Source organism: Thamnophis sirtalis, unplaced genomic scaffold (assembly GCF_051295495.1).
Source record: "Thamnophis sirtalis isolate CommonGarterSnake01/CBP01778 unplaced genomic scaffold, rThaSir2_p1.2 scaffold_14, whole genome shotgun sequence".
Taxonomy (NCBI): Eukaryota; Metazoa; Chordata; class Lepidosauria; order Squamata; family Natricidae; genus Thamnophis; species Thamnophis sirtalis.
The window spans coordinates 42,266,858-42,278,145 of record NW_028261394.1 but is presented as its reverse complement, the minus strand read 5'-3'; the positions used below and the strand labels follow the sequence as shown (position 1 = coordinate 42,278,145).

The following is an 11,288-nucleotide window of genomic DNA, read 5'->3' as shown; positions in this document are numbered from 1 at the left end:
AACAGGCTTAATCCATTTTATATATGAATAAGAAACCACGAGTGGATCTTTATGGCTAATGAACAACCATTTGCACACAAGAAGATAACCAGATACTTTGAGAAGTCTGGATCACTGCTGGGGTTTTGCATGGGTTTGAGTGATCCTCTAGAGAGGATTCTGCCCAGTTTGGTGAACCCCCAAATGCCACTCCTGGCTGGCCATGCCCATCCCACCCCTCCCCTCCCAAGAGTCCTCATGTGATCCATTTTGAATGCACGAAAGTGCAGAGCATGCGCGGAGGCTTGAGGAGAGCAAAAAACAGCCCATAGGAAGTTCCAGAAGACCAGAAATAGGCCCGTTTCTAGCCTCCGGAGTCCGGGGGGGAGGCAGTTTTCACCCTCCCAGGGGCTCAAGCAAAGCCTCCAAAGCCTGAAGAGGGCAAGAACGCCACCCACCCCCGCCATGGTTGCAGGAGGCCGACTAGGCCACGCCCACTATGGCCACGCCCACCCAGCAACCAAGCAGAGAGCCCGTTGCTGAAATTTTTGAAACCCACCCCTGCCAAAGGTGCTTTTTCAAGAGGCAACTTGGGCCTTCTGGTTTGTTGTTTGTTTGGAAGATATTTTGCTTCTCATCCAAGAAGCACATGCCCTCCAGATGTGTTGTAATTGTAAATCCTCAAATTCCCAGCTAAAAAGAGTGGGCAAACAAATGGAGAGTTGCAGCCCCAAACCATTTGAGGCCCAACAGATTGTAGATCCTCTGTTTTCTAGGAGATGGATGACCAATTGGCAACAGCCTTAATGGAAAGAAATGCCCTGGTGCCTAATATTCTGAAGGAAACCTAAGAAATCACAAAAACTCTGATGTCATGGTTTAATATGACGTACAGGGGTGGGTTTCAACCGGTTCGTGGTGGTCCCCGCGAACCGGTTAGTTGGCGAATCCGGAAGTAAGTAATTTCCGGGAATGGCGAAGGGTCCACCTGCCCACCCGCGCGCCTTACCGGTCTTTGGAGGCTTCTGCGCTTCCACGTAGGCGCATGGCACATACAGCGCCTGCGCGATTCTCCACGATCAGCTGGATGGCACATACAGCGCCTGCGTGAGTCTCCGCGAGCAGCTGGATGGCACATACAGCGCCTGTGCGATTCTCCGCGAGCAGCTGGATGGCACATACAGCGCCTGCGGGAGTCTCCACGAGCAGCTGGAGCATCGCGCAGGCGCTAAGACGCATGCGTGAACTGCGCACGTGCACGAGGACGCCACCGGCCCCGTTCCAACCGAACCGGTTGCAACGGGATTATCAACCCACCACTGATGACATATTTCAGAGAGTTCAGACCTCTTGGTATCCTCCCCTCCCCTCTTCTCCCCCCTCTCTTCTCCTCTCTCCCTTCCTCTCCTTCTTCCTCTCCTCCCTCCCTTCCTCTCCTTTCCTGCCTCCTCTTCCCCCCTCTCCCCTCCTTTCTTCTCCCAGCTTCCAGGTGACATTAACCAATATCAAGAAACTATGTCACTTGCCTACAATTTTACTGACAATAAGTGTTGACTTTGTTTCTTTTTAAACCATCGCATCATTCATCCTTTCCCAAAAAGACTGTAGTTCTTGGTTCTTTTTTTCATTTCCATTGAGAAATTGATTTGTTCGTTTCCAGGTAGATGCAGGCCGAAAAGTCTCATTTTCTACGCAACACACAATCTAAAAGCAACCAAGTCTGGAGCAGAAATACAGCCTACGGAGCTCGGTGGGTGTTCGGTGAGAGGACAGAGCTCACATCAATTTCAGATTCTTTCATATGGGGGTGCAAATCTATGTGAATCCCAGATTCCTTGCACAGCTCCAGGAGTGTATCAATATTGCTCTGAGACAAACGAAGATACCTGCGCCAAGAAAATAAAAAAGGATAAGACGTGTGCAATGCACTTGATCATCAACGGTTATTTAATTTCTTGCACTTTATGGGTTATGTTCAATCATAAGAAAGTGTCAATTACAGAGACCTAATATGGAAAGATTCAGGATTGAAGATCGGAAGATACTGAAGATAGCAGCCCTCCCTAAGTGCTTCACAGAGTCAGCCTCTTGCCCCCACAATCTAGGTCCTCATTTTATAGACCTCGGAAGGATGGAAGGCTGAGTCAACCTTGAGCCAGTCAGGATCGAACTGTTGGCTGCGGGCAGAGTCAGCCTGCAATAGCAATAGCGCTTAGACTTATATACCACTTTACAGCGTTCCCCAGCCCTCTCTAAGTGGTTTAAAGAGTCAGCCTCTTGCCCCTAACAATTTGGGTCTTCATTTAACCCACCTGGAAGGCTGAGTCAATCTTGAGCCTGGTGAGAATTGAACTGCTGAACTGCAGGTAGCAGTCAGCTGAAGTAGCCTGCAGGATTGCACTCTAACCACTGTGCCACCTCAGCTCTTCATCATACCACAGGACTATAGAGGCCCAGGATGTGCACTTAACAGTGCTAACAGTTTTCTACATTGGGTTGGCTACAGAAGGAATGTAACCCCAAATTTGCTGAAACATAACATAAAACGGGGAAAACAGTCCTGCAAATAGCCCCGTGGGGAGAGTTGAATGCCTGTGGACCATGAAGTGCTAAAGTTTTGCTGAGATGGGGACAAGGTAGACCAGTGGGATTCAAACTTTTTTACTACCAGTTCTGTGAGCGTGGTTTGGTGGGAGTGGCAGGGGAAGGATACTGTAAAATCTCCATTCCCTCCCCATTCCTGGGGGAAGGATACTGCAAAATCTCAACTCCCATCCCACTCCAGGGGAAGGATACTGTAAAATCCCCATTCCCTCTCCACTCCAGGGGAAGGATACTGTAAAATCTCCATTCCCTCTCCACTCCAGGGGAAGGATACTGTAAAATCTCCATTCCCTCTCCACTCCAGGGGAAGGATATTGTAAAATCTCCATTCCCTCTCCACTCCAGGGGAAGGATACTGTAAAATCTCCATTCCCTCACCATTCCAGGGGAAGGATACTGCAAAATCTCCATTCCCTCCCCACTCCAGGGGAAGGATACTGTAAAATCCCCATTCCCTCTCCACTCCAGGGGAAGGATACTGTAAAATCTCCATTCCCTCTCCACTCCAGGGGAAGGATATTGTAAAATCTCCATTCCCTCCCCACTCCAGGGGAAGGATACTGTAAAATCTCCATTCCCTCTCCACTCCGGGGGAAGAATACTGTAAAATCCCCATTCCCTCTCCACTCCAGGGGAAGGATATTGTAAAATCCCCATTCCCTCCCCACTCCAGGGGAAGGATATTGTAAAATCTCCATTCCCTCTCCACTCCGGGGGAAGGATACTATAAAATCTCCATTCCCTCCCCACTCCAGGGGAAGGATACTGTAAAATCTCCATTCCCTCCCCACTCCAGGGGAAGGATACTGAAAAATTCCCATTCCCTCCCCACTCCAGGGGAAGGATACTGTAAAATCTCCATTCCCTCCCGATCAGCTGGGACTCAGGAGGTAGAGAAGAGATGTGGGCGGGGCCAGCCAGAGGTGGTATTTGCCGGTTCTCCGAACTACTCAAAATTTCCGCTGCCGGTTCTCCAGAACTGGTCAGAACCTGCTGAATACCATCTCTGAGGTAGACCAGAGAAATGAGAATGCGGGGGGGGGGGGAATAAAACTACGATGATGTTACTAACCTGCAGCTCAAAATTTCTTCAGGTTTAATCTCAGGGAAGAGCTGTGGGGTTTTGAAGTTCTCTTCTTCTCTATCTTTGTCCAACATGCATTTGAACTTCTTCTGCAAGTTAGTGAAGCCAGTGGTGGGACTCTGAAAATTGGGAAAGGATGTCGAGAGCTTCTCTTTTTTGGTGAGCAGGCGTTGCAAGGAAGGGAACAAGGCCATCGCCTCTTGGAGAGAGATGGTGTTTTCTAAATCGGATGGCTTTCTGCTGCCGGCCTTCCGAATCTCCTTGTTGGACGAGGCTGAGCTGTGGATGCTGTTTCGTGGAGCATTTGCATTTCGGGCTGAAAGGGTCTGAGTAGGCAAATCCATCCCACTGAAGGGTGTGAGATTGTTGGCATGTTTCCGGTCTGGGGCGGGGGGGGGAGGGAGAAATACCAAGAACGTTATGCTTGGGGAAAAAGCTACCCACCAGCAATTCACCTTTCTTAGAGAAGAAGGATCATACTCCAACTTCTGTGACCATGACTGATGGTCAAGGAGTTGCATCTGTTCTGACCGAGGCTTCCCAAGAGCATGAAGCAACCTCCTGGTCCCAACAAAAACTCCTTTTATTGATTTACTGTGAATTCTGCTCATTCACATCCAGCAAAGTCTTTCAAGGGAGGATTTACAGTCACAGACCTTATCTGGCTTGGAGAGCTGACAGGCCGATATCTGCAAAACTTGGCAAGGAGTCTCGGAGAGTCATGAACCAATTAAGCGAACTAATTGTCTCCTGCCAACTCCACTCCCCTTTCGCTCCTCTTTTGTTTCCTCTGGGAGGGGCCATTCATCGTCCACCTGTGGCCTTACTCCCAAGTTGACCCCTGTTCTTTAGCTGTTCCCTTCATCTGGCAACTCTGCGCATGCGCACACTGGGAACAGGCTCCAGTTGTTCTTCTGCCTCACTGATGTCTGACTTTGAAGGCAGTTGATAACCAGCATATGACTCTCCCCCCCCCTCGCTGCCTCCAACACAGAGCCCTCATCAGAGCCTTCCCCAGACTCCAGGACTGGCCCATGTTCTTCCCCAACCTCCTCACTGTCCGAATCTGCTGCCAGCTCAGCTGGCCGCTGGCGGGCCACAACAATATCTAGCAACATTTGCAAGGTATCAGGTCTACATCAACTGGGAATTGCTTTACAATATAGGGGTTTATACAGCAGAGTTTTCATGAGCTGCTTTACTTCGTTGTGGAGAACTTTATTAGGATGTGCCATACAATAATTTCTCCGAGTCACATCCTTGGATTTCTGGCCGTGAGCCTTCTAGTTGGGAGACACCTGGCCATTTCCTACCATAGATGGGTCTTTTGGTTGGGAGTCGTAGAAAGCTCACGAAGTTGGACAGATGGTCCCCAAACTGGCTCCAAGGGATGTCCACTAAGTCTTTCCCAGAGATGGGGTTGGTGTTTGTTATAGTTTGATCTTGGCTGGACCCAGGATAATTGGAAGGCTTGAAAAGAGGGAAGGAATACGATGCTGTTATTGATATCCTAGGTTGATATCTCTGTCTTAGACTTGTACCTCACCCCAAAAAGATGCTGAGCATTTGCTTTCTATGCACACCTTATTTTTATTACTTATTACTAGCATTTTTCCCCACTACTGAACCAGTAGTAATGGCAGCCAGAACCCACCCCTGCCTACAACAATATAGTACGATTGACCTGCGCGGCTGGCGTGACGTCCAATAAGTTTACATGGTGTCATAACGGTGTTTGTTTAGCAGGATTCACTGGGGTCGGGATTTTCTGTCTGCAAGTTGTGTTGTGTTGGTGTGTGTGTGTGTGTGTGTGTGTGTGTGAAAAGGGAGGTGTTAGGAATATAATCTAATGGTTGGGTTGGCAATATATAAATCATGTAACAATATTGTACTTGTTTCTTTAAATCATACTGTAAACTGTGATTGGTTGCTGTTTTCCTCAATCGGCCATAAGGGGGAGCCAGAATGACTGTTAGCTCTCTGTTTTGTTAGATGCTGGGCTGATCTGAGTGTTTTGGAAGCTGGCTGTTAGAAAGTGCCGTGAGCTATTGTAAGTTTTGCAACTGCTAGCAAACTTTGAGTACCAGACTGTTTGTATGATTATGGACTATATTATTTGGGTTATCCCTTAACTGAAAGACATTGATGACTGACTGTCTTGGACATGTGGGTGGTGGCAGGGACTTGAACTTTCGTTTGGGTGGGGAAAACCTGGAGCCTTTCAGATTTGGCTTTTTCCAGATGTGCCAATATGACATCCATAATAAAATGGAACTTTGAGGAAACTCAATCCTCAGGAGTCTTCTTTCGTTGGAACCTGACATTAACCCAAATCCCTTTTAAAACTTCAACCTGTTCCTCCAAACTCTGGGGTGCTGTCCAGAGTCCTGAACCCCGGATGTCCACCTGAAACCAGGCAGTGTGAAGACTCAGGGAAGATGGAGGAACATTGACATTGTGTCTGTCACACTTTCAAGGGGCCATGGTACCAAACGCACCTAGGCAAGTTTCTTTTCTATTGGTGTAATTTCCAAAAATGCCTCCGTACCTTATAATACACTGCTTTATAGGAAGTGGTAGGGGAGAGGGATGCTTGATTCCTAAGCCACCTTTTCACTTTCCTTTCCTCTTGCAGCAGGAAGCTTTCATTCATCATCTTCATGGAATCCAGCGATCGTCTAATCTTCTTCAGCTGGAGGATCGGGATGGAAAGTTGGTAAATCTGGGCTTCCACTCATTTCACAACATAAATAAACTCCTGGAAATATTCCTAAAGGACAACCAAGATTTAAGTAACAGGTTCTTTTTATCAGGACGTTGCCTCGCCCCCATTTTAGTATGCAAAAAAGTTGGAAAGAGTGCAAAATGTTTGGAAAAACAATGAAATGCCTACAGTGAAAGACTGGATTATAAATTTCACCAAACTGGTAGATGTGCTAAACTTGACCAGTTGGATTGGGGTGAGGGAGACAAAGATTTTTGCTTTGAAAGATCCAAAGCTTTATATGGATCTTTTGTTGAAAGAAGAAAAAATAGAATTGATGAGTTGATAGGATAGATAGATAGATAGATAGATAGATAGATAGATAGATAGATAGATAGATAGATAGATGATAGATAGATAGATAGATAGATAGATGATAGATAGATAGATAGATAGATAGATGATAGATAGATAGATAGATAGATAGATAGATAGATAGATAGATAGATAGATGATAGATAGATAGATAGATAGATAGATAGATAGATAGATAGATAGATAGATGATAGATAGATAAAATAGATAAGCTGTAGATGATAGATGGATGGATGGATGGATGGATGGATGGATGGATGGATGTAGATGATAAATGGATAATAGCTAGATAGCTAGATAGCTAGATGATAGAAAGATAGATAGATAGATAGATAGATAGATAGATAGATAGATAGATAGATAGATAGATAGATAGATAGAATAGATAAGCTGTAGATGATAGATGATAGATGGATGGATGTAGATGATAAATGGAAGATAGATAGATAGATAGATAGATAGATAGATAGATAGATAGATAGATAGATAGACAGACAGACAGACAGACAGACAGACAGATAGATAATAACTGGATGATAGATGAGCGTTAAGATGGATAAAATAGATAAGTTGTAGATGATGGATGGATGGCTAGAGTTAGACAGACAGACAGACAGATGTACAGACAACCTCTGTGTATATAGATGATAGATATAGATGGATGGATGGATAGAGATGTGAGAGAGAGATGGAGAGAGAGAGGGAGAGAGGAAGGGAGAGAGAGAGAGAAACCAATGCTTTTATATTTCTAACTTCTAATGGAAGTCCAGCTGCAATGCAAAGGCACAGCAGATTGAAGATGATAGGATCGAACGCACTGTCAGGAGTTCGATTCTGAATGGCTGAAGGTTGACTCAGCCTTCCAACCAGACTCCACCCTGCAAGGGGATTAAAAGAAGATGATTCCTGATTTCAGTAAGGAGCAAACCCCGATCATCCCCTTATGTGGAATAACCTCCTCCAGCATTCATCCTTAACACCTGCCTCTTTCTTCTCCCTGCTATTGTCCTTGCCTTTCTTTCTTTCTTTCCAAGGCTCAGGGTGTTGATTCCTATTCCCAGGCCCCAGACCTGAGCCACCTTCTCTTCCTTCAAGAAAACCAGACTTTCGTCTCCAACCAGCTGGGGGCGAAAAGCAAATGCAGATGCCATGGATTTCCCGCCGCGTACCTGAAATATCTCCCTGTCGTTGGATACTCTGAGAGCTTTCGCTCTTTTGTTATCGAGCCAATTCACGGGCCCGATTGGGGTCCAGTTCCTTTCAGTCATGGTTCTGGTTTTGGAGGAGAAGAAGCTGCAGCTGTGGAGTCATGCCAGAATCACGCGGATGGCCGAGAACTAGCTTGCCGTATGCAATCTGCATCGTTTAGCTAATGGTGCCCTTTCCCGCTGAAACCATTAGCTGACCTTGACAAACTCTTCTCTAAAGAACTGTGATGCAATAATCCGTGTTCTTGCCCATCTCCTGGGAGGGTTGCCTTGGCAACCAACCTGAAAACATGATTGTGGCATTATTACTAGAGGATTCGGCCAAGATAAATAACCAATCTTTGCTAGGAATCGCATTTTGTTCCTTGTGGGGTTTTCCCGTTGGAAATCATGACAGTAATAGTAACAATAACCGTAACAATCCATGGAGTCTTCCTTTGATGGAGGATCTGTAGCTTCTGGTGCTGGCTTCCCTGGCTTTCAAGATTGATATTGTCGATTTAAAAAAAAAAAATCAATTAGCCACGCATGGTTAGTTGGTTTTACGGAGTTTTATTGTAAAGTGGTTTCCTGTTTGGCATTTCCCTTCTTCCCTTGGAGTTAGAGCTGACTGGGTTTTTAATGTGTTCATATTTTGGAATATCATCATGAGAAAGGCGGGGCTAGATGAATCAAAAGTTGGAATTAAGGTTGCCGGGAGAAATATCAACAACCTCAGATATGCAGATGATGCCACGCCAATGGCAGAAAGTGAAGAGGAACTAGCAATAGCAATAGCAGTTAGACTTATATACCGCTTCATAGGGCTTTCAGCCCTCTCTAAGCGGTTTACAGAGTCAGCATATCACCCCCACAGTCTGGGTCCTCATTTCACCCACCTCGGACGGATGGAAGGCTGAGTCAACCTTGAGCCGGTGAGATTAGAACCGCTGAACTGCAGATAACAATCAGCTGAAGTGGCCTGCAGTACGGCACCCTAACCACTGCGCCACCTCGGCTCTTGATGAGGATGAAAGAGGAGAGTGCAAAAGTTGGCTTGAAACGCAACATTAAGAAAACTAAGATCATGGCATTCAGCCCCCTCAATTCCTGGCAAATAGATGGGGAAGAAATGGAGGCAGTGACAGATTTTATTTTCCTGGCCTCCAAGATCACTGCAGAGGGGGACTGCAGCCAAGAAATTAAGAGACACTTGCTTTTAATTTCATAAATATTTCTCCATATGCCTCAGGTGGCCTCTGTGTCTGTTTCAAATTTTTGAAATGAAAAACTTCCAGGGAGAAGTTTGCTCATAGCAATAGCCCTTAGACTTATATACAGCTTCATAGTGCTTTTATAGCCCTCTCTAAGCAGTTTACAGAGTCAGCCTCTTGCCCCCCACAAGAATCTGGGTCCTCATTTTACCCCCCTCGGAAGGATGGAAGGCTGAGTCAACCTTGAAACAGTAAGATTCGAACTGCCGAACTGCATTGGGCAGGCCGCATCTTCCAATAGCAATAGCAATAACAGCAATAGCAGTAGACTTATATACCGCTTTATAGGGCTTTCAGCCCTCTCTAAGCGGTTTACAGAGAGTCAGCATATTGCCCCCAACAATCCGGGTCCTCATTTTACCCACCTCGGAAGGATGGAAGGCTGAGTCAACCCTGAGCCGGTGAGATTTGAACCGCTGAACTGCTGATCTAGCAGTAGCCTGCAGTGCTGCATTTAACCACTGCGCCACCTTGACTCTGTGAATGAGGAAGATGAGAGGCCAGAGAAGTTCTGGGCCACTAGAGAGAGGAGAGGTCAGGGAGACAATTAACTATTATGGACACCAGGAAAGGACAAAGCAATTTATATCATTGCAAGACCTTCCAATTGAGTATAACAATTCCCCATTTGCTTGCAAAGAATTTCCCTTTCCATATTTCCCTCCTCAATGTCTTTTTTTTAAGTAATGTTTACAAAACTTTTTAGAAAACAAAACATAAAAAAAAAACAAATTCAACATCCATTCTTCCCATTCCTAAGACATCAGTATATCCCATTTTGTTTATCATCTTACATACTTTCAAGGTGTTGGTTGTTATCTTTAAAGCCCTACATGGCTTAGGGCCAGCATACCTGTGAGACCGTCTACTGCCACATTCCTCCCAACAGCCGGTGAGATCCCACAGGGTGGGCCTCCTTACAATGTCGGCTGGCGGCTCCCCGGAGGAGAGCCTTCTCTGTGGCTGCTCCGACCCTTTGAAACGAGCTACCCCCAGAGATCTGGACCTTACCCATTCTCATGGCCTTCAGAAAAGCTGTTAAAACCTGGCTATTCCAGCAGGCCTGGGGCTGTTGACCTCATTGTTGAGGTCCAGCCCCGATCAGAACGAATGTATGTGTGTTGATTTTAACCTGTTTTTACTTTCATTTTTTATTACTTTTTTTTCTTCATTGTAAGCCGCCCGGAATCCTCTGGGATTGGGCGGCCTATAAATCATAGAAATAAATAAATAAATAAATAAATCCCGTTTTACATTTACAATTTCCTCTTTACATTTATAATCCCTATAACCTAATATTTACATCTATGAATATTCCACTTTCATTTGTTATTCCTATTCTCTAACCACTCTAACCACCGTTTATCCCATACTGTATAAGAGCGAGAAAGAGAGAGAGAGATGCTTTATTTGTATGCCGCCCTTTTCCCTGGGGGGACTCAGGGCGGCTCACAACTCAAGGGGAGGGAGGACAAACAAGTCATAACATAAAAAACAATACATCATTAAAAACACAACAGTCATACAATTCGAGTGGGGTTGAAATCTTTAGCCCCAGGCCTGTCGGGACAGCCAGGACTTAAGGGCGACGCGGAAGGTCTGGAGGGTGGTGAGGGTTCGAATCTCCACGGGGAGTTCGTTCCAGAAGGTCGGAGCAGCCACAGAGAAGGCTCTCCTCCGGGTAGTCGCCAGTTGACACTGGCCGGCGGATGGAATTCGGAGGAGGCCTAATCTGTGGGATCTAATGGGTCTTTGGGAGGTAATTGGCAGCAGGCGGTCTCTCAAGTACCCAGGTCCAATACCATGAAGGGCTTTATGAATATCATCTAGAAGAGCCCTTGGAGATGTATTCCACCCAGGACTTCTTTCCATTGCATTGCATTCTTTATCTTCTTTATCTTGCAGTTTATGACCATTTCCGCACAGTCCATTATTATTTTTAATTATCATGTTTTCAGAGGGTATGCTGTCTAATTTCCAATTTGGGGCCTCTTTTCTATCGAACTGAAACTAGTTTCCCTTAAAAGTGGAGAAACAGAGTTTTGGCCCAGCTTTATTTTGGGAGGGTACCACCAGCCCTG

At 45.8% G+C, this 11,288-nt stretch overlaps 1 protein-coding gene across 1 annotated transcript; it reads right to left on the bottom strand.

Annotated features, from left to right (window-relative positions):
- Positions 1-1,497: 1,497 nt before the first annotated feature.
- Positions 1,498-8,164, bottom strand: CUNH16orf78 (chromosome unknown C16orf78 homolog). The gene is made up of 5 exons (XM_087728906.1): positions 7,916-8,164; positions 6,216-6,359; positions 4,981-5,137; positions 3,656-4,049; positions 1,498-1,865 (listed from the first exon to the last, which is right to left on the bottom strand). Exons 1-5 carry the CDS (start codon positions 8,012-8,014, stop codon positions 1,718-1,720), a joined length of 942 nt encoding a protein of 313 aa, XP_087585032.1. The 5' UTR covers positions 8,015-8,164; the 3' UTR covers positions 1,498-1,717.
- Positions 8,165-11,288: the final 3,124 nt, after the last annotated feature.

Excerpts from the sequence above, each read along its gene's own strand:
- CUNH16orf78 (XM_087728906.1), bottom strand. The coding sequence starts at position 8,014 with ATGACTGAAAGGAACTGGACCCCAATCGGGCCCGTGAATTGGCTCGAT. Across the intron at positions 6,360-7,915 it reads ACGACAGGGAGATATTTCAG|CTGAAGAAGATTAGACGATC; the intron begins GTACGCGGCGGG and ends CCGATCCTCCAG. Across the intron at positions 4,050-4,980 it reads AACCAAAAGACCCATCTATG|ACCGGAAACATGCCAACAAT; the intron begins GTAGGAAATGGC and ends CCCCCGCCCCAG.